This window comes from Chlamydotis macqueenii, chromosome 3, assembly GCF_036417535.1.
Source record: "Chlamydotis macqueenii isolate bChlMac1 chromosome 3, bChlMac1.mat, whole genome shotgun sequence".
In the NCBI taxonomy this organism is placed as follows: domain Eukaryota; kingdom Metazoa; phylum Chordata; class Aves; order Otidiformes; family Otididae; genus Chlamydotis; species Chlamydotis macqueenii.
The window spans coordinates 113600025-113620601 of NC_141558.1; the positions used below are offsets into that span (position 1 = coordinate 113600025).

Genomic DNA, 20577 nt, shown 5'->3' on the forward strand with positions numbered 1-20577 from the left:
GTGGCGGGGAAAGCCCCCAGTGCCATCGGCTGAGGACATCCCTTGCAGGTGGGCAGGAAAGGTCCCCGTCCCACAGCATGGCTGCCTCCTGCCAGCCCAGCTGCCTCCGGCTGCCTGGGCCCGGAGCAGGAGCTGGGTCCCCTCTGCTCTCTCCCTCTTTGGGAGAGGCTGTGCTGGGGCCAGCTGCCAGCCCTGAGCATCCCTGTCATTCACGCAGAATCATGCCCCCCGCCCGCGGGATCCCCGCTGCCCATGTGCGTGGATACGTGATGGTGGCGTCGAGCAGGGTGCGCTCGCTGGCCCCAGCCCTGCCCCGACCAAGAGGGGCCCCTCACTCACCGATCTCCAGTGGCTCAACCGTGGACACCTCGTCAGGCTGCCCCAGGGAGCCGCTCTCTTGGGAAGTCCAGTCTTCCTGCCAGGACTCCGTGGGGCAGCTGGGAATGCTCTCTGCCATCCTGCGGGATGGAGGAAAGGGCTAGGAGGGGGGTTGTGGGGGAAGGTTTGGCGAAAGGCCTCAGCTGCGCTTGCGGGCTCCTCGCTAGCTCCACGCGCTCCTGGCCTGTCCTGTCGCTGTCCTGCCGGACACTGAGGGCTGGGGGCACAGCCGCGCTGACCGTATGCAGTGGGGTGGGGTGTCAGAATGGGGAGGTCACAAAGGGTCTCACTGTGACACGCTGCCCGGGCCGGGAGGGGCAGTGTTCTATGGGGTGCAGTGGGCCGGCTCAGCCCTCGGGCACCTGGGTGCTCTCAGGGTGCCCCCAGTCCACCGTTTTCCCTCACATCCCCTAGGACCTCCCTGTTGCCCTCCGCGGCGTCCCAGAGCCCCATGTTCAGACACGAACAGGGGCGGCGTGCCCCCACAACATCCCTTTGCTTTTGGCGCACTGCAGAGCCCTGCCTCTCCCCCTCGACGACATTAAAGCTGGAAGATTCACTGCAGCCTGGTTTTTGTCGCTTCACTCTTCTCTCCCCCTCGCCAAAGAGGAAGAGCTCCTGCAGAAAAGGGGAAAAGGAAAATGAAATGTCTTCCACTGAGTTTGCCCTTTGAGGACTGGGAAGCTCCCAGACATGGAGATTCCGGTCTCACTGGCTTGCTTCTCCGTCTGGCTTGTGATCGTGATGGAGACCAGCCTCTTACAGTCAGAGCCTTTCCCTGGCTCTGAACATCTCTTCCAGCACGGGCCCACCCAGGACCCCTCCTGGGGCCTTCGTTGCAGCCCAGAGCCCTGGCGCTGCCCCGGGGGTGGCTGTGTGGTAGCGCCGGGGCGGAGGAGGCCTGGGCCGGTGTGGCAGGGTGGCTGCGGCCTCAGTGGGGGCTTTGGGCTGAAGGGGGGAGGACGGACCCAGCAGGATACGGCTCTAAGGGCCGCACTGCTGGGCACGCTGGCAGCTGTAGCCTTGCATTCCAGCCCTTCCTGGCAGCCCCCTGGGTCGGAAGGGGAAGCTGGGAGCGGTCCTCTTCTGACAGAGCCCCGCTGTGCCGCCACGTTGGTCCACAGGCCGTGCCGCCATGTTGGTCCGCAGGCCGTGCCAGGCGCTGTCGTCCTGGTGCTGTTGCCTCGGTGTGCCTGTTCCACGGAGGCAGCCCAAGGAACCTCCACACAGCCCAAGGGAACCTGGAACAGCCCCTCTCTGCCCCTTCTCTGACTGCTGGAGCCGTGCCCTGCAGCCGCTGCCCAGCGTGACCACGCTCAGGCACCTTCAGGCCTCTGCTCTGCGCGAGCTGGCTGGGTGTGGGGGCCGGGGCTGCCTGGTTGAGGACAAGTGGAGAGAACTGGGGACAGGATGGGAAAGAGGTGGATAAGGTCTGTCACCACACTCGGGAATCAAACTCCTTCACACCACTGTAGCAGTAAGAAAAAGGCATTCTTTATTGCGGCGCCGGATGCGTGGGGGATCCTTCCACCTAGCGTGCACCTGTGTCTACAAATCCAAACGGAATATGTTCAGTAACTTCACACGGAATCAGCAGCAATTCCCAGAATATTGATACATAGTCATGAGTTTTGCTCCATCCTCCAGGCCTGCCTTTGTTCTACCATCCCTCTTAATCCCCCCACATATGCCTGGCTAACTTTTAACAGACAGAATAATAACTTTTCCTGACAATCCCAAAACTACGAGTTCTCCCTAAGGGTTAAGACATTACATAGCAAGTCCAGCCTATGTGACTGCAGTGACATAGGTAGCGCAAACTGCCTAATATTTCTGTCATTTTCAAAAATCATACTGTTCTCCAATTACATTGCTGAATCATCCTATGTCATGTAACATTTCCCTCCCTTTGAGACTTATTTACGCTCATTTTTAAGAATTCTCCTCTACTTAGAACTAATCTCTGTGATCGGTAAAACAAAAGGTATCATTAGCACTACTTCTAAAATGCCTTTAATAGATTGTGTGTTCTGATATGATTTTGTATAATTTATTAACAATGAGAGAGTGTTAACTCTCAAGGTCCTGTTTCTTTAGAAATCCATTGTTTCTGTTCTGGAGACGGTGCTTCCTTGACTCTCGGATAATGAATCCAAGAATCAATACCTTCAAATCTAAGGGCTGTAGGTGTTCCTAGAAGCACCTGATATGGTTCTTTCCATTCTTGTTGAAGAGGTTCTGAGTCACAAGTTTTCAGGTACGCGTCATCTCCTGGTTGAAAGCGGTGAACTGGGGAATCTAAAGAAAGAGCCTGTGTGACGGTTACCTATCTTTTTAAAGCTTTTGGAGTTCTTCTGAGGGATATCAACTACAATTTCATTTCATTATGCCCAGCCTGACGCTGTCTGCTCAGCACGCTCAGGGCGCTACGCATCGGAAGGACACTGTGGGTTTGTGCTCTTCTTCCAGTTTTATTCAGAAGTTTGGTTTGCCTTCTGAGAAAGAGGCAGCGCTGCCCGGCTTAGCAGCGCCAGCAGCAGAGCACTTGCGGGGTGCGTCCTGATGTTTGCTGCACGCTTTGGGAGCTCAGGATGAGGATGGTCTGAGTTGCCAGGGAAAAGACGGAGATTTCACTGTCATTCTTCAAGGTGTGAAGGGCTGCGACAGAGAGAGACAGAGCTGAGATGAACCCCTGCGTCTGCAGAGACCCCCAGGCATCCCCTCCAGACCGTGCTCTCTACTCACCCCTGCAGATCTCCGACACCTTCTCCCGGCTTTGGTCCCTCAGGGTGCGAGCGGCAAGCCCTAGGCACAGAGCTTCGTCAGAGCTCCCGCTCCTCAGCGTGCTCCCCGCAGCACAGTCCCCAGCCCTGCCAGCTGGGCTGCACGGCCTCCTCCCCCTCGTCAGGGCTGACCCCAGGGAAGACCACTACCCAAGGGGGCCTGGAGCGAGCAAGGCAGCCACCAAGCCCACCTGCGTGGGCAGGGCTGGGAGAGGGAGGCCAAGGGGCTGCACGGGGCCGCCGGGGCTCTGGCAGACACAGGGCTGCTCCTTGCTGCCAGTGCAGCAGCAGGGACTGGGGCCAGGCTGCCAAAAGAGGCACCCCGGGGGCAGTGGCTCACCCAAGAACCTGACGGCCGTCTCCCGCAAGCTGGCCTGAGTGTCTTTCAGGTACGGCAGGCTCTGACGACAGTAGTCTTCAGCCCTGCTCCTGTCCCGCGCCAGCTGCAGAGAGCGCAAGGGTACGGGCATGTCACGGCCCCTCCCCACTCGGCCACAGCAGTGCCTCCTCCCGCACCCCCAAGCATTGCTGAGACCCCTCCATCCCGCGTTTTGCAGGGAGGGGAGAGGAGCCCGGAGAAGAGCCCCTGGGGGCTCTGCTCTTCAGGACAGGGATCAAGGATGTGGCTGCAGGCTGTGGACTCCGGGCTGGAGCCAGGCAGGCGACGCACAGCTGCAGAGCCCGCAGCCCAGACGCGGGGGGCAGCCCTCGTCCGGCCTGGGCCCAGGGGCTTGGGGGTTGTGCTCACCAAGCACTCTCCAATCCTCCACGTCTGCTGGGTCTGCAGCAGCTGTCTGAGCTCCTGCCACTTGAGCAGCTCTGCTGCAGCAAGGAGGGCTTCCCTGGAGACCTGCAGAGCAGCAGAAGCTGCGAGATGGCACCACGGCCTGGGGAAGGAGACCTGCTGTCCCCCTCCCCTTGGCTTTGTTCCTGGGCTGATCCCGCCCTTAGGAAGCTGGGCCGTGCCCTGGCTCAAACACCTGGGGATCTCATCTCTGCGTAGCTTGGAAATCTGTACCTTGGCCACGCTCTGCACTTGGTCACGCATGTGAAAGAAGAGTGGGAGCAGGCCCATTCGTGCTGTCGTCTTCATCTGTCTCCTGTTCTTCCTCAGCACAATCTGCATGAGCTTTCCAAAGAGGCTGATGGAGAGCTCTCTCAGCGGCATGAACTCCTGGGAGGGAGAAGCACAGTAGCACTTCAGCAACACGAGCGCTCTGCCCACGGTGAGGAGAAGCGTTAGCATGGCTGATGTGAGGGGAGATGCTTTGGGCTCAGCTTCTGCACGCTGGAATTGTGCGCCAAACCTGCAGCTGCGGCTGAATGGCCCCTAGCCCGTGAAAGGCCTCTCAAGAGAGTTCCCTCAGGCAGTGGCTGTGCCTCCAAGTGCTCCCCCCAGCCACCCAGCGTTCCCCAGCAGCTGCACCAGCCATGCTAGGGAAGAGCTCCCCGCAGCCGGGCTCAGGAGGAGGTCCTGGGCAATACCTCCGCGGCATGCACCGCTGCCTCAGCCTCAGCCCCTTTGCCGCGGTGTCTGCGGACAACATGTGGTGTCCTGCCCAACAGCGCAGCTCGGGGAGCCGTGGGGGCTCTGGGGGCAGCTGTGAGGGAGAAGCTGGGCTGGGCTGCAGAACCCAGAAGCCATCCCACAAGAGCCGGGGGCAGAAAGGAGAAGGAGACCCTGCTTGGAGTGCTGCCCGCAGGGCTGGGCTGCAGGGCAGCTGTCATTGCCCCGTGCCCCTCTCTGGGGCTCAGGCTCCCGCATCAGCCTTACGTGGTCAAAGAGGGGCAGGAGCTTTTCCGCCAGCTGCAAAGCGATGCGGCTGGCCTCCTCCTTCTTCAGCTGACCCATCACGTTTTGGAAGACCACCAGGGCCTTCCTCTTGATATCTTCATAGGCATCCTGCAGAACCTCCAGCATGTCTGGCAGGATGACCTGAATTCTTCTTGCCTGTGTGAAAAAGAGAGTCAGCATTCCTGTGACAAGGTCCGTGCCTGGAAAGTTCCCCAAGCTGCCACCAGGCCCCACCGCGGCAGGGAGGGCTTTTGGAGCAGTCACCCCACCGCCTGACTGCCAGCCAAGGCCAACCACCGCCTCACCCCCTGCCCCAGCCCCCGGCTGCCAACATGGCTCCCCTTGATGACGCCCTGCTCACCATGTCAGCTCTCTCCGACAATGTGATGACGCCTGTGAGCACCAGTGAGATCATCTCCAGGCTGGAATGCCTCAGAAACCTCCAGGCTTTGTGCATTGTCTGCAAGTCCTGGCCTTCCAAGTCATCGGAGGCCAGCAGCTGAAAGAACCCCGGCAGAAAGTCAGCGGCCAGCAGAGCCGCTGAGGCTCCCCACAGCGTGCAGCTCCTGGTTCCCAGCGTCAGCTGAGGACAAAGGGCACCAAGGCTTTTTCTGGTAACTCACAGCCAAGCAAAGGAGGCAGGTTTGCTCTGAGGAAGTGTCAAAGAGGCTGTTCTGGGCGTGCTGGAGTTGGAGGAACAGCTCCTTCAAGATGTTATCCAGCGTCTGGGGTGTGGAGAACATGAGCTCCCACATGGCCCGGGCAGTGCTGCAAGCCAGAGCGCTCTGTCAGCCGGGCTGCCTCGGCCACAGCAGCACGGCCTGGGACAGCCGGGCGGGACGCAGACCCTGCCCCTGGGTTGGGACGCCCCGGGCAGCAGGAGAGGGCTGAGGTGGTGGTGTTCCCGGTGGGGCTGTCAGCCAGAGAGTCCCCGGGCCCCTCTGCCCACAGGGAACAAGCCCTCAGGGGGCTTGTCAGGGCCAGCATCTGTCTCCTCGCATCTCCAGCATGGTCCTGACTGCCTCCCCAGGGTCCCTGTTAGCCATCAGGAGGAGCAGCGACTCCACGCTCTGCCGGGCTGGTGCCGTGCTGATGCCTGTCAGGTTTCTGTGGATGCAGCTCAGGATCTTTGGCACCTGGAGGGGACGCAGGTGAGGATGGTGCTGCCACTGGGCTGCAGCCATTTCCTCAGCTGCCCTTCCCATCCCTCTCTGCTGCCTTCAGGTGCCTTCTGGTGCCTGAGACAGCTGGGTTTGGGAGGGAGGGAGGGAGGGAGCAAGAAGGCCTGACAGGGCTCAAGGGCAGGGCAATCCAGCCAGCGGCCACTTACATCCGTCAGCCAGAAGTCAGGGTCTCCCGTAACCACATCCATCATGCTGCCGGCCAGCTCCCTGTCAAAGGTGCTGTAGTCTCTCATGGCCTCAATGATTGTGAGGACGATGTCTGCCCTCTCTTCGGGCTGGAGGTATTTTCCAAAGGCCTATGGGCGGGAGGCAGGGAGTGAAGACGTGCCACCTCCAGTCTGGGTGCCTTTTCTCACACGAGTGCCGTCCTGATGCCACGGAGAAGTGTTCCAGCAAGGGGGAAGCTCACTACCTTGGTAATGTGCCTGGCGTCGGGCGAAGAGCGCAAGGAGGTGATCTCAGCTTCCCAGTCCCCTTGGAGCTGTGCACGATCCTCTGGCAGTGTCGTGCCTAAAGAGCAGGGCAAAGGCAGAAGAGTCGGCAAGACACAGCAGCTTAGGCAGCAAGCTTCCCAAATCCGGAAAAGAGCTTGGAACTAGGAATGGCTGAGGAGACAGGTTATGATCCACAGTCGCGGAGGAGGTGCTGGATAGCGGTGTAAACTGAAGGTTGACCTGCCTCCAGTGTACCTATGCGAAGGCTCCTGGCCTGGGAAACTCCAAGGACCTAGAGCTCTGCAGGCAGTCCCACAGTTAAAGCATGGTTGGAATAATGGTGCCATGACAGGAGGGGCGGCTTGCGTGGCGGGCGCGTTGCGAGGCAGGGCTGTGAGCTCTTCAGGAGAGACGGGGAAGACGTGGATTGGGGCTGCCTCCTGGCTGAAGGAGCAGCTCAGCTCCACGGGACGATGAGCAGTGTGGGGGAGAGCGTGTGGGTCGGGAGCAGAGGAGAGGCAGTGCTGGTGACGTGGTGGTGCCTCCAGCAAGCGCAAGAGCAGTCCGTGGCAATGGCCAGGAAGAGAAGCAGACGTCTCGGGTGATGTCAGTGTGCGCAGGGATGCTGCTGCCACAGCTTCTCTTACATTGTTGCTGACGCTTGAACACGAGGAGGGAACAAAGAGCCTCCAAAGCGAGACGGCTGGTCTTTCCTTCCTGGCAGGAAAGCAGGAGGAGGTGTCCCAGCAGCTGTCCGAGGACTGGGATCTGGATGTCTCCGTAGAAGGCACATCTGTCCTCATCTTGAGCAGCCTGGGCAAGGGAGGCAGAAGAGCAGAATTGCTGAGGTGAGAGCCCGGAAGCCAAGAGTGTGCTCAGAGCTGGGTGCAGGCGCGTCAGAGCTTTGCAGGGCCCCACGGGCCCCAGCTCCCAAAGCAGCTAGCTGGGCGGCAGCCCCACGCAGGGAGAGCTGCCGGGCCTGCGCTTGCACCACGCTCCTTGCCGTTCTCGTGCGACACTGGCCCGGGAGCAGAGCTGGCTCCTGGCAGAGCGGGGGCTGGGGAGAGAAGCCCGTGGGGAAGGGAGGGAGCAAGACCCCCGCTTCAGCGCAGAGGAGGCGGAGCGCCAAAACCTGTGCCCAGGCTTGCCTTGCGGGCACCTGGGAGCTGCAGGCTGCACCGCTGTGCGGGCACGGAAGAGGGTCTGACTGGCAGGTGCCTGGTCCTTACCTCCAGTGAGGAACAGTTGGCCAGCAAATGGCCCAGCTTCCTAATCCTCTCCACGGCCCTCTCCCGCACCTCTGGTCTCTCGCAGTCCGTGAAGAACAGGAGCATCTGGGGCGAGAGGAGAGAAGCTGCTGGTGAGCCCTGGCAGCAGACACCCCCTCCAGCACAAGCAGCGCGGCTCAGCTCCTGAGCTGGACTCGCACAGTCCATGGCGGCTTCCTCTGCTCTCGAGCAAAGGTGCGGACCGTCCACTCAAGAGTGGCCAATCCCTTCCCTGCAGGGTGAGGAACAGCCCCGCTCTTTGCACGTGCCAGACCTGAAAGATACTCTGCAGCTCCTCGCTGACTCTGGAGGCGGGAGCGCTGAGCACCAATGCCTCCAGCATCTTGTCCATGGCACGCAGGTTCTGCAAGGAAGACAAAGAGCTGTGGCCATGATTGTGCTGTCCCTCCCACTGCCAGAGCCAAGGGAGGACTCCTGCGCTGAGTTGCGGTGCCCGGGAGAGACCCCGGGACAGACAACCTGTTGCAGGCAGAGCAGCCTGCGCCACTGGACGTGGCCAGGCCCAGGGGAAGGGGACGAAGGGCTGAGGGTGGGAAAGCAAAGCCGAGAGCCTGGCCTGCCTTGGATCTCTGGTGATATGGCAGCACAGGGTGGCCAGGGAGCAGCCCCGAGGGACTGGGGGCTCCTGGAGCTCACTCAGCACTTGCCTTGAAGTAGAGGCGTGTTTCCAGGCTGTGCATTTCCTCTGCTGGAGGAAGCCAGAAGACAGTGGAGAAGCAGGCTTGTAGGAGGCCTGTCTCTTTGCCGTCCAGCACCGACTCCACTGAGCTGCAAAGAGGGAGAGGGGCCAGTGGGACACTGGTGCTGGGAGCGGAGCCTGGAGGCCTCGTGCAGGTGAACACGGAGCTGTGGGACAGGGTCCCCAGGAGGGATGGGCAGGTACCTCAATGCGGCGATGGCACGCATGGCTTTCTGCCGCACCGCCGTTTGCATTTTGTCCCTGGGCTCCTCTGTCAGCAGCACCTGCAGAGCACAAGTGGGATGGGCCCTGGCAGCTGGCAGCACCCAGTGCCAGCAGACCCTCGCCCTGCGCAGGCGCTGTCCCCACAGGGTGCCTGTGCCGGCAAAGCCCTTCCGCAGAGCCGTGGGGTTTCCCCTTACCCAGATGTTCTCTGGCAGCTGGTATGTGTGGCAGAAGAAATCCAGGCCCTGGAACAAGTCATGCTGCTTGGCGGTTCTGCACAGAACGCAGATGCAGTTCAGGAACACCATCTGCTGGCCCTCCTCCTGGCAGCCGGGGGACAGAGAGAGAAACGGGGAGCGTGAGGCAGGGGACAGGCGGCCAGCGGGACCGGAGCACCGGGGGCGCAGTGCCGTGTGGGAGAGCTGGGAGAATCATCTCTGCCCAGCCAGCACAGCTCCAGCAGCCCGGCAGCAGAGCCCCTGTCAGCAGAGGCGGGCAGAGCCTCAGGTAAAATGGGCACGGTTACCTGCTGGGGGCTGGTGACAAAGGCGTGGATGAAGTCCACAGTTTCCTGTTCCACTGCGTAGACAGGCAACCAGCTGTCATCTAAGGAAGGAGGAGAGCAGGGAGGGTGTGGAGAAGGGCCGGTGGCAGGAGAGAGCAGAGGAAGGAAATCTGCCCTGTGTGCAGCCGCCTGCCCACTCCCCTGGCCCAGTGTTCCCGTGCGTGCCAGGGCTGGAGGGTGCCCGGCAGCCGGGCTGCCATGCTGGAGCACAGCGTGGCGGGGAAAGCCCCCAGTGCCATCGGCTGAGGACATCCCTTGCAGGTGGGCAGGAAAGGTCCCCGTCCCACAGCATGGCTGCCTCCTGCCAGCCCAGCTGCCTCCGGCTGCCTGTGCCCAGAGCAGGAGCTGGGTCCCCTCTGCTCTCTCCCTCTTTGGGAGAGGCTGTGCTGGGGCCAGCTGCCAGCCCTGAGCATCCCTGTCATTCACGCAGAATCATGCCCCCCGCCCGCGGGATCCCCGCTGCCCATGTGCGTGGATACGTGATGGTGGTGTCGAGCAGGGTGCGCTCGCTGGCCCCAGCCCTGCCCCGACCAAGAGGGGCCCCTCACTCACCGATCTCCAGTGGCTCAACCATGGACGCCTCGTCAGGCTGCCCCAGGGAGCCGCTCTCTTGGGAAGTCCAGTCTTCCTGCCAGGACTCCGTGGGGCAGCTGGGAATGCTCTCTGCCATCCTGCGGGATGGAGGAAAGGGCTAGGAGGGGGGTTGTGGGGGAAGGATTGGCGAGAGGCCTCAGCTGCGCTTGCGGGCTCCTCGCTAGCTCCACGGGCTCCTGGCCTGTCCTGTCGCTGTCCTGCCGGACACTGAGGGCCGGGGGGCACAGCCGTGCTGACCGTATGCAGTGGGGTGGGGTGTCAGAATGGGGAGGTCACAAAGGGTCTCACTGTGACACGCTGCCCGGGCCGGGAGGGGCAGTGTTCTATGGGCTGCAGTGGGCCGGCTCAGCCCTCGGGCACCTGGGTGCTCTCAGGGTGCCCCCAGTCCACCGTTTTCCCTCACATCCCCTAGGACCTCCCTGTTGCCCTCCGCGGCGTCCCAGAGCCCCATGTTCAGACACGAACAGGGGCGGCGTGCCCCCACAACATCCCTTTGCTTTTGGCGCACTGCAGAGCCCTGCCTCTCCCCCTCGACGACATTAAAGCTGGAAGATTCACTGCAGCCTGGTTTTTGTCGCTTCACTCTTCTCTCCCCCTCGCCAAAGAGGAAGAGCTCCTGCAGAAAAGGGGAAAAGGAAAATGAAACGTCTTCCACTGAGTTTGCCCTTTGAGGACTGGGAAGCTCCCAGACATGGAGATTCCGGTCTCACTGGCTTGCTTCTCCGTCTGGCTTGTGATCGTGATGGAGACCAGCCTCTTACAGTCAGAGCCTTTCCCTGGCTCTGAACATCTCTTCCAGCACGGGCCCACCCAGGACCCCTCCTGGGGCCTTCGTTGCAGCCCAGAGCCCTGGCGCTGCCCCGGGGGTGGCTGTGTGGTAGCGCCGGGGCGGAGGAGGCCTGGGCCGGTGTGGCAGGGTGGCTGCGGCCTCAGTGGGGGCTTTGGGCTGAAGGGGGGAGGACGGACCCAGCAGGATACGGCTCTAAGGGCCGCACTGCTGGGCACGCTGGCAGCTGTAGCCTTGCATTCCAGCCCTTCCTGGCAGCCCCCTGGGTCGGAAGGGGAAGCTGGGAGCTGTCCTCTTCTGACAGAGCCCCGCTGTGCCGCCACGTTGGTCCACAGGCCGTGCCGCCATGTTGGTCCGCAGGCCGTGCCAGGCGCTGTCGTCCTGGTGCTGTTGCCTCGGCGTGCCTGTTCCACGGAGGCAGCCCAAGGAACCCCCACACAGCCCTAGGGAACCTGGAACAGCCCCTCTCTGCCCCTTCTCTGACTGCTGGAGCCGTGCCCTGCAGCCGCTGCCCAGCGTGACCACGCTCAGGCACCTTCAGGCCTCTGCTCTGCGCGAGCTGGCTGGGTGTGGGGGACGGGGCTGCCTGGTTGAGGACAAGTGGAGAGAACTGGGGACAGGATGGGAAAGAGGTGGATAAGGTCTGTCACCACACTCGGGAATCAAACTCCTTCACACCACTGTAGCAGTAAGAAAAAGGCATTCTTTATTGCGGCGCCGGATGCGTGGGGGATCCTTCCACCTAGCGTGCACCTGTGTCTACAAATCCAAACGGAATATGTTCAGTAACTTCACACGGAATCAGCAGCAATTCCCAGAATATTGATACATAGTCATGAGTTTTGCTCCATCCTCCAGGCCTGCCTTTGTTCTACCATCCCTCTTAATCCCCCCACATATGCCTGGCTAACTTTTAACAGACAGAATAATAACTTTTCCTGACAATCCCAAAACTACGAGTTCTCCCTAAGGGTTAAGACATTACATAGCAAGTCCAGCCTATGTGACTGCAGTGACATAGGTAGCGCAAACTGCCTAATATTTCTGTCATTTTCAAAAATCATGCTGTTCTCCAATTACATTGCTGAATCATCCTATGTCATGTAACATTTCCCTCCCTTTGAGACTTATTTCTGCTCATTTTTAAGAATTCTCCTCTACTTAGAACTAATCTCTGTGATCGGTAAAACAAAAGGTATCATTAGCACTGCTTCTAAAATGCCTTTAATAGATTGTGTGTTCTGATATGATTTTGTATAATTTATTAACAATGAGAGAGTGTTAACTCTCAAGGTCCTGTTTCTTTAGAAATCCATTGTTTCTGTTCTGGAGACGGTGCTTCCTTGACTCTCGGATAATGAATCCAAGAATCAATACCTTCAAATTTAAGGGCTGTAGGTGTTCCTAGAAGCACCTGATATGGTTCTTTCCATTCTTGTAGAAGAGGTTCTGAGTCACAAGTTTTCAGGTACACGTGATCTCCTGGTTGAAAGCGGTGAACTGGGGAATCTAAAGAAAGAGCCTGTGTGACGGTTACCTATCTTTTTAAAGCATTTGGAGTTCTTCTGAGGGATATCAACTACAATTTCATTTCATTATGCCCAGCCTGACGCTGTCTGCTCAGCACACTCAGGGCGCTACGCATCGGAAGGACACCGTGGGTTTGTGCTCTTCTTCCAGTTTTATTCAGAAGTTTGGTTTGTCTTCTGAAGAAAGAGGCAGCGCTGCCCGGCTTAGCAGTGCCAGCAGCAGAGCACTTGCGGGGCGCGTCCTGATGTTTGCTGCACGCTTTGGGAGCTCAGGATGAGGATGGTCTGAGTTGCCAGGGAAAAGACGGAGATTTCACTGTCATTCTTCAAGGTGTGAAGGGCTGCGACAGAGAGAGACAGAGCTGAGATGAACCCCTGCGTCTGCAGAGACCCCCAGGCATCCCCTCCAGACCGTGCTCTCTACTCACCCCTGCAGATCTCCGACACCTTCTCCCGGCTTTGGTCCCTCAGGGTGCGAGCGGCAAGCCCTAGGCACAGAGCTTCGTCAGAGCTCCCGCTCCCCAGCGTGCTCCCCGCAGCACAGTCCCCAGCCCTGCCAGCTGGGCTGCACGGTCTCCTCCCCCTCGTCAGGGCTGACCCCAGGGAAGACCACTACCCAAGGGGGCCTGGAGCGAGCAAGGCAGCCACCAAGCCCACCTGCGTGGGCAGGGCTGGGAGAGGGAGGCCAAGGGGCTGCACGGGGCCGCCGGGGCTCTGGCAGACACAGGGCTGCTCCTTGCTGCCAGTGCAGCAGCAGGGACTGGGGCCAGGCTGCCAAAAGAGGCACCCCGGGGGCAGTGGCTCACCCAAGAACCTGACGGCCGTCTCCCGCAAGCTGGCCTGAGTGTCTTTCAGGTACGGCAGGCTCTGACGACAGTAGTCTTCAGCCCTGCTCCTGTCCCGCGCCAGCTGCAGAGAGCGCAAGGGTACGGGCATGTCACGGCCCCTCCCCACTCGGCCACAGCAGTGCCTCCTCCCGCCCCCCCAAGCATTGCTGAGACCCCTCCATCCCGCGTTTTGCAGGGAGGGGAGAGGAGCCCGGAGAAGAGCCCCTGGGGGCCTCTGCTCTTCAGGACAGGGATCAAGGATGTGGCTGCAGGCTGTGGACTCCGGGCTGGAGCCAGGCAGGCGACGCACAGCTGCAGAGCCCGCAGCCCGGACGCGGGGGGCAGCCCTCGTCCGGCCTGGGCCCAGGGGCTTGGGGGTTGTGCTCACCAAGCACTCTCCAATCCTCCACGTCTGCTGGGTCTGCAGCAGCTGTCTGAGCTCCTGCCACTTGAGCAGCTCTGCTGCAGCAAGGAGGGCTTCCCTGGAGACCTGCAGAGCAGCAGAAGCTGCGAGATGGCACCACGGCCTGGGGAAGGAGACCTGCTGTCCCCCTCCCCTTGGCTTTGTTCCTGGGCTGATCCCGCCCTTAGGAAGCTGGGCCGTGCCCTGGCTCAAACACCTGGGGATCTCATCTCTGCGTAGCTTGGAAATCTGTACCTTGGCCACGCTCTGCACTTGGTCACGCATGTGAAAGAAGAGTGGGAGCAGGCCCATTCGTGCTGTCGTCTTCATCTGTCTCCTGTTCTTCCTCAGCACAATCTGCATGAGCTTTCCAAAGAGGCTGATGGAGAGCTCTCTCAGCGGCATGAACTCCTGGGAGGGAGAAGCACAGTAGCACTTCAGCAACACGAGCGCTCTGCCCACGGTGAGGAGAAGCGTTAGCATGGCTGAGGTGAGGGGAGATGCTTTGGGGTCGGCTTCTGCACGCTGGAATTGTGCGCCAAACCTGCAGCTGCGGCTGAATGGCCCCTGGCCCGTGAAAGGCCTCTCAAGAGAGTTCCCTCAGGCAGCGGCTGTGCCTCCAAGTGCTCCCCCCAGCCACCCAGCGTTCCCCAGCAGCTGCACCAGCCATGCTAGGGAAGAGCTCCCCGCAGCCGGGCTCAGGAGGAGGTCCTGGGCAATACCTCCGCGGCATGCACCGCTGCCTCAGCCTCAGCCCCTTTGCCGCGGTGTCTGCGGACAACATGTGGTGTCCTGCCCGGCAGCGCAGCTCGGGGAGCCGTGGGGGCTCTGGGGGCAGCTGTGAGGGAGAAGCTGGGCTGGGCTGCAGAACCCAGAAGCCATCCCACAAGAGCCGGGGGCAGAAAGGAGAAGGAGACCCTGCTTGGAGTGCTGCCCGCAGGGCTGGGCTGCAGGGCAGCTGTCATTGCCCCGGGCCCCTCTCTGGGGCTCAGGCTCCCGCATCAGCCTTACGTGGTCAAAGAGGGGCAGGAGCTTCTCCGCCAGCTGCAAAGCGATGCGGCTGGCCTCCTCCTTCTTCAGCTGACCCATCACATTTTGGAAGACCACCAGGGCCTTCCTCTTGATATCTTCATAGGCATCCTGCAGAACCTCCAGCATGTCTGGCAGGATGACCTGAATTCTTCTTGCCTGTGTGAAAAAGAGAGTCAGCATTCCTGTGACAAGGTCCGTGCCTGGAAAGTTCCCCAGGCTGCCACCAGGCCCCACCGCGGCAGGGAGGGCCTTTGGAGCAGTCACCCCACCGCCTGACTGCCAGCCAAGGCCAACCACCGCCTCACCCCCTGCCCCAGCCCCCGGCTGCCAACATGGCTCCCCTTGATGATGCCCTGCTCACCATGTCAGCTCTCTCCGACAATGTGATGACGCCTGTGAGCACCAGTGAGATCATCTCCAGGCTGGAATGCCTCAGAAACCTCCAGGCTTTGTGCATTGTCTGCAAGTCCTGGCCTTCCAAGTCATCGGAGGCCAGCAGCTGAAAGAACCCCGGCAGAAAGTCAGCGGCCAGCAGAGCCGCTGAGGCTCCCCACAGCGTGCAGCTCCTGGTTCCCAGCGTCAGCTGAGGACAAAGGGCACCAAGGCTTTTTCTGGTAACTCACAGCCAAGCAAAGGAGGCAGGTTTGCTCTGAGGAAGTGTCAAAGAGGCTGTTCTGGGCGTGCTGGAGTTGGAGGAACAGCTCCTTCAAGATGTTATCCAGCGTCTGGGGTGTGGAGAACATGAGCTCCCACATGGCCCGGGCAGTGCTGCAAGCCAGAGCGCTCTGTCAGCCGGGCTGCCTCGGCCACAGCAGCACGGCCTGGGACAGCCGGGCGGGACGCAGACCCTGCCCCTGGGTTGGGACGCCCCGGGCAGCAGGAGAGGGCTGAGGTGGTGGTGTTCCCGGTGGGGCTGTCAGCCAGAGAGTCCCCGGGCCCCTCTCCACACAGGGAACAAGCCCTCAGGGGGCTTGTCAGGGCCAGCACCTGTCTCCTCGCATCTCCAGCATGGTCCTGACTGCCTCCCCAGGGTCCCTGTTAGCCATCAGGAGGAGCAGCGACTCCACGCTCTGCCGGGCTGGTGCCGTGCTGATGCCTGTCAGGTTTCTGTGGATGCAGCTCAGGATCTTTGGCACCTGGAGGGGACGCAGGTGAGGATGGTGCTGCCACTGGGGTGCAGCCATTTCCTCAGCTGCCCTTCCCATCCCTCTCTGCTGCCTTCAGGTGCCTTCTGGTGCCTGAGACAGCTGGGTTTGGGAGGGAGGGAGGGAGGGAGCAAGAAGGCCTGACAGGGCTCAAGGGCAGGGCAATCCAGCCAGCGGCCACTTACATCCGTCAGCCAGAAGTCAGGGTCTCCCGTAACCACATCCATCATGCTGCCGGCCAGCTCCCTGTCAAAGGTGCTGTAGTCTCTCATGGCCTCAATGATTGTGAGGACGATGTCTGCCCTCTCTTCGGGCTGGAGGTATTTTCCAAAGGCCTATGGGCGGGAGGCAGGGAGTGAAGACGTGCCACCTCCAGTCTGGGTGCCTTTGCTCACACGAGTGCCGTGCTGATGCCACGGAGAAGTGTTCCAGCAAGGGGGAAGCTCACTACCTTGGTAATGTGCCTGGTGTCGGGCGAAGAGCGCAAGGAGGTGATCTCAGCTTCCCAGTCCCCTTGGAGCTGTGCACGATCCTCTGGCAGTGTCGTGCCTAAAGAGCAGGGCAAAGGCAGAAGAGTCGGCAAGACACAGCAGCTTAGGCAGCAAGCTTCCCAAATCCGGAAAACAGCTTGGAACTAGGAATGGCTGAGGAGACAGGTTATGATCCACAGTCGCGGAGGAGGTGCTGGATAGCGGTGTAAACTGAAGGTTGACCTGCCTCCAGCGTACCTATGCGAAGGCTCCTGGCCTGGGAAACTCCAAGGACCTAGAGCTCTGCAGGCAGTCCCACAGTTAAAGCATGGTTGGAATAATGGTGCCATGACAGGAGGGGCGGCTCGCGTGGCGGGCGCGTTGCGAGGCAGGGCTGTGAGCTCTTCAGGAGAGACGGGGAAGATGTGGATTGGGGCTGCCTCCTGGCTGAAGGAGCAGCTCAGCTCCACGGGACGATGAGCAGTGTGGGAGAGAGCGTGTGGGTCGGGAGCAGAGGAGAGGCAGTGCTGGTGACGTGGTGGTGCCTCCAGCAAGCGCAAGAGCAGTCCGTGGCAATGGCCAGGAAGAGAAGCAGATGTCTCGGGTGATGTCAGTGTGCGCAGGGATGCCGCGGCCACGGCTTCTCTTACATTGTTGCTGACGCTTGAACACGAGGAGGGAACAAAGAGCGTCCAAAGCGGGACAGCTGGTCTTTCCTTCCTGGCAGGAAAGTAGGAGGAGGTGTCCCAGCAGCTGTCCGAGGACTGGGATCTGGATGTCTCCGTAGGAGGCACATCTGTCCTCATCTTGAGCAGCCTGGGCAAGGGAGGCAGAAGAGCAGAAGGGCTGAGGTCAGAGCCCGGAAGCCAAGAGTGTGCTCAGAGCTGGGTGCAGGCGCGTCAGAGCTTTGCAGGGCCCCACGGGCCCCAGCTCCCAAAGCAGCTAGCTGGGCGGCAGCCCCACGCAGGGAGAGCTGCCGGGCCTGCGCTTGCACCACGCTCCTTGCCGTTCTCGTGCGACACTGGCCCGGGAGCAGAGCTGGCTCCTGGCAGAGAGGGGGCTGGGGAGAGAAGCCCGTGGGGAAGGGAGGGAGCAAGACCCCCGCTTCAGCGCAGAGGAGGCGGAGCGCTGAAACCTGTGCCCAGGCTTGCCTTGCGGGCACCTGGGAGCTGCAGGCTGCACCGCTGTGCGGGCACGGAAGACGGTGTGACTGGCAGGTGCCTGGTCCTTACCTCCAGTGAGGAACAGTTGGCCAGCAAATGGCCCAGCTTCCTAATCCTCTCCACGGCCCTCTCCCGCACCTCTGGTCTCTCGCAGTCCGTGAAGAACAGGAGCATCTGGGACGAGAGGAGAGAAGCTGCTGGTGAGCCCTGGCAGCAGACACCCGCTCCAGCACAAGCAGCGCGGCTCAGCTCCTGAGCTGGACTCGCACAGTCCATGGCGGCTTCCTCTGCTCTCGAGCAAAGGTGCGGACCGTCCACTCAAGAGTGGCCAATCCCTTCCCTGCAGGGTGAGGAACAGCCCCGCTCTTTGCACGTGCCAGACCTGAAAGATACTCTGCAGCTCCTCGCTGACTCTGGAGGCGGGAGCGCTGAGCACCAATGCCTCCAGCATCTTGTCCATGGCACGCAGGTTCTGCAAGGAAGACAAAGAGCTGTGGCCATGATTGTGCTGTCCCTCCCACTGCCAGAGCCAAGGGAGGACTCCTGCGCTGAGTCGCGGTGCCCGGGAGAGACCCCAGGACAGACAACCTGTTGCAGGCAGAGCAGCCTGCGCCACTGGACGTGGCCAGGCCCAGGGGAAGGGGACGAAGGGCTGAGGGTGGAAAAGCAAAGCCGAGAGCCTGGCCTGCCTTGGATCTCTGGTGATATGGCAGCACAGGGTGGCCAGGGAGCAGCCCCGAGGGACTGGGGGCTCCTGGAGCTCACTCAGCACTTGCCTTGAAGTAGAGGCGTGTTTCCAGGCTGTGCATTTCCTCTGCTGGAGGAAGCCAGAAGACAGTGGAGAAGCAGGCTTGTAGGAGGCCTATCTCTTTGCCGTCCAGCACCGACTCCACTGAGCTGCAAAGAGGGAGAGGGGCCAGTGGGACACAGGTGCTGGGAGCGGAGCCTGGAGGCCTCGTGCAGGTGAACACGGAGCTGTGGGACAGGGTCCCCAGGAGGGATGGGCAGGTACCTCAATGCGGCGATGGCACGCATGGCTTTCTGCCGCACCGCCGTTTGCATTTTGTCCCTGGGCTCCTCTGTCAGCAGCACCTGCAGAGCACAAGTGGGATGGGCCCTGGCAGCTGGCAGCACCCAGTGCCAGCAGACCCTCGCCCTGCGCAGGCGCTGTCCCCACAGGGTGCCTGTGCCGGCAAAGCCCTTCCGCAGAGCCGTGGGGTTTCCCCTTACCCAGATGTTCTCTGCCAGCTGGTACGTGTGGCAGAAGAAATCCAGGCCCTGGAACAAGTCGTGCCGCTTGGCGGTTCTGCACAGAACGCAGATGCAGTTCAGGAACACCATCTGCTGGCCCTCCTCCTGGCAGCCGGGGGACAGAGAGAGAAACGGGGAGCGTGAGGCGGGGGACAGGCGGCCAGCGGGACCGGAGCCCCGGGGGCGCAGTGCCGTGTGGGAGAGCTGGGAGAAGCAGCTCTGCCCAGCCAGCACAGCTCCAGCAGCCCGGCAGCAGAGCCCCTGTCAGCAGAGGCTGGCAGAGCCGCAGGTGGAATGGGCACGGTTACCTGCTGGGGGCTGGTGACAAAGGCGTGGATGAAGTCCACAGTTTCCTGTTCCACTGCGTAGACAGGCAACCAGCTGTCACCTAAGGAAGGAGGAGAGCAGGGAGGGTGTGGAGAAGGGCCGGTGGCAGGAGAGAGCAGAGGAAGGAAATCTGCCCTGTGTGCAGCCGCCTGCCCACTCCCCTGGCCCAGTGTTCCCGTGCGTGCCAGGGCTGGAGGGTGCCCGGCAGCCGGGCTGCCATGCTGGAGCACAGCGTGGCGGGGAAAGCCCCCAGTGCCATCGGCTGAGGACATCCCTTGCAGGTGGGCAGGAAAGGTCCCCGTCCCACAGCATGGCTGCCTCCTGCCAGCCCAGCTGCCTCCGGCTGCCTGTGCCCGGAGCAGGAGCTGGGTCCCCTCTGCTCTCTCCCTCTTTGGGAGAGGCTGTGCTGGGGCCAGCTGCCAGCCCTGAGCATCCCTGTCATTCACGCAGAATCATGCCCCCCGCCCGCGGGATCCCCGCTGCCCATGTGCGTGGATACGTGATGGTGGCGTCGAGCAGGGTGCGCTCGCTGGCCCCAGCCCTGCCCCGACCAAGAGGGGCCCCTCACTCACCGATCTCCAGTGGCTCAACCGTGGACACCTCGTCAGGCTGCCCCAGGGAGCCGCTCTCTTGGGAAGTCCAGTCTTCCTGCCAGGACTCCGTGGGGCAGCTGGGAATGCTCTCTGCCATCCTGCGGGATGGAGGAAAGGGCTAAAAGGGGGGTTGTGGGGGAAGGATTGGCGAGAGGCCTCAGCTGCGCTTGCGGGCTCCTCGCTAGCTCCACGCGCTCCTGGCCTGTCCTGTCGCTGTCCTGCCGGACACTGAGGGCTGGGGGGCACAGCCGTGCTGACCGTATGCAGTGGGGTGGGGTGTCAGAATGGGGAGGTCACAAAGGGTCTCACTGTGACACGCTGCCCGGGCCGGGAGGGGCAGTGTTCTATGGGGTGCAGTGGGCCGGCTCAGCCCTCGGGCACCTGGGTGCTCTCCGGGTGCCCCCAGTCCACCGTTTTCCCTCACATCCCCTAGGACCTCCCTGTTGCCCTCCGCGGCGTCCCAGAGCCCCATGTTCAGACATGAACAGGGGCGGCGTGCCCCCACAACATCCCTTTGCTTTTGGTGCACTGCAGAGCCCTGCCTCTCCCCCTCGACGACATTAAAGCTGGAAGATTCACTGCAGCCTGGTTTTTGTTGCTTCACTCTTCTCTCCCCCTCGCCAAAGAGGAAGAGCTCCTGCAGAAAAGGGGAAAAGGAAAATGAAACGTCTTCCACTGAGTTTGCCCTTTGAGGACTGGGAAGCTCCCAGACATGGAGATTCCGGTCTCACTGGCTTGCTTCTCCGTCTGGCTTGTGATCGTGATGGAGACCAGCCTCTTACAGTCAGAGCCTTTCCCTGGCTCTGAACATCTCTTCCAGCACGGGCCCACCCAGGACCCCTCCTGGGGCCTTCGTTGCAGCCCAGAGCCCTGGCGCTGCCCCGGGGGTGGCTGTGTGGTAGCGCCGGGGCGGAGGAGGCCTGGGCCGGTGTGGCAGGGTGGCTGCGGCCTCAGTGGGGGCTTTGGGCTGAAGGGGGGAGGACGGACCCAGCAGGATACGGCTCTAAGGGTCGCACTGCTGGGCACGCTGGCAGCTGTAGCCTTGCATTCCAGCCCTTCCTGGCAGCCCCCTGGGTCGGAAGGGGAAGCTGGGAGCTGTCCTCTTCTGACAGAGCCCCGCTGTG

General features: G+C 61.4%; 3 protein-coding genes across 3 annotated transcripts; all 3 read right to left on the reverse strand.

The window, feature by feature from the left end:
- Nucleotides 1–2899: 2899 nt before the first annotated feature.
- On the reverse strand, nt 2900–5404 carry LOC147601426 (maestro heat-like repeat-containing protein family member 7). The gene is made up of 7 exons (XM_086744656.1): nt 5318–5404; nt 4936–5112; nt 4180–4335; nt 3910–4011; nt 3502–3604; nt 3124–3183; nt 2900–3036 (listed from the first exon to the last, which is right to left on the reverse strand). Exons 1-7 carry the CDS (start codon nt 5369–5371, stop codon nt 2900–2902), a joined length of 789 nt encoding a protein of 262 aa, XP_086600782.1. The 5' UTR covers nt 5372–5404.
- A 73-nt stretch (nt 5405–5477) lies between these two features.
- Nucleotides 5478–10002, reverse strand: LOC147601427 (maestro heat-like repeat-containing protein family member 7). The gene is made up of 11 exons (XM_086744657.1): nt 9885–10002; nt 9294–9373; nt 8965–9090; nt 8747–8826; nt 8511–8631; nt 8117–8206; nt 7804–7908; nt 7222–7387; nt 6553–6650; nt 6287–6436; nt 5478–5681 (listed from the first exon to the last, which is right to left on the reverse strand). Exons 1-11 carry the CDS (start codon nt 10000–10002, stop codon nt 5478–5480), a joined length of 1338 nt encoding a protein of 445 aa, XP_086600783.1.
- A 2444-nt stretch (nt 10003–12446) lies between these two features.
- LOC147601428 (maestro heat-like repeat family member 5) lies at nt 12447–19550 on the reverse strand. The gene is made up of 18 exons (XM_086744659.1): nt 19433–19550; nt 18842–18921; nt 18513–18638; nt 18295–18374; nt 18059–18179; nt 17665–17754; nt 17352–17456; nt 16770–16965; nt 16101–16198; nt 15835–15984; nt 15492–15640; nt 15128–15272; nt 14866–15003; nt 14484–14660; nt 13728–13883; nt 13458–13559; nt 13049–13151; nt 12447–12583 (listed from the first exon to the last, which is right to left on the reverse strand). Exons 1-18 carry the CDS (start codon nt 19548–19550, stop codon nt 12447–12449), a joined length of 2271 nt encoding a protein of 756 aa, XP_086600785.1.
- Nucleotides 19551–20577: the final 1027 nt, after the last annotated feature.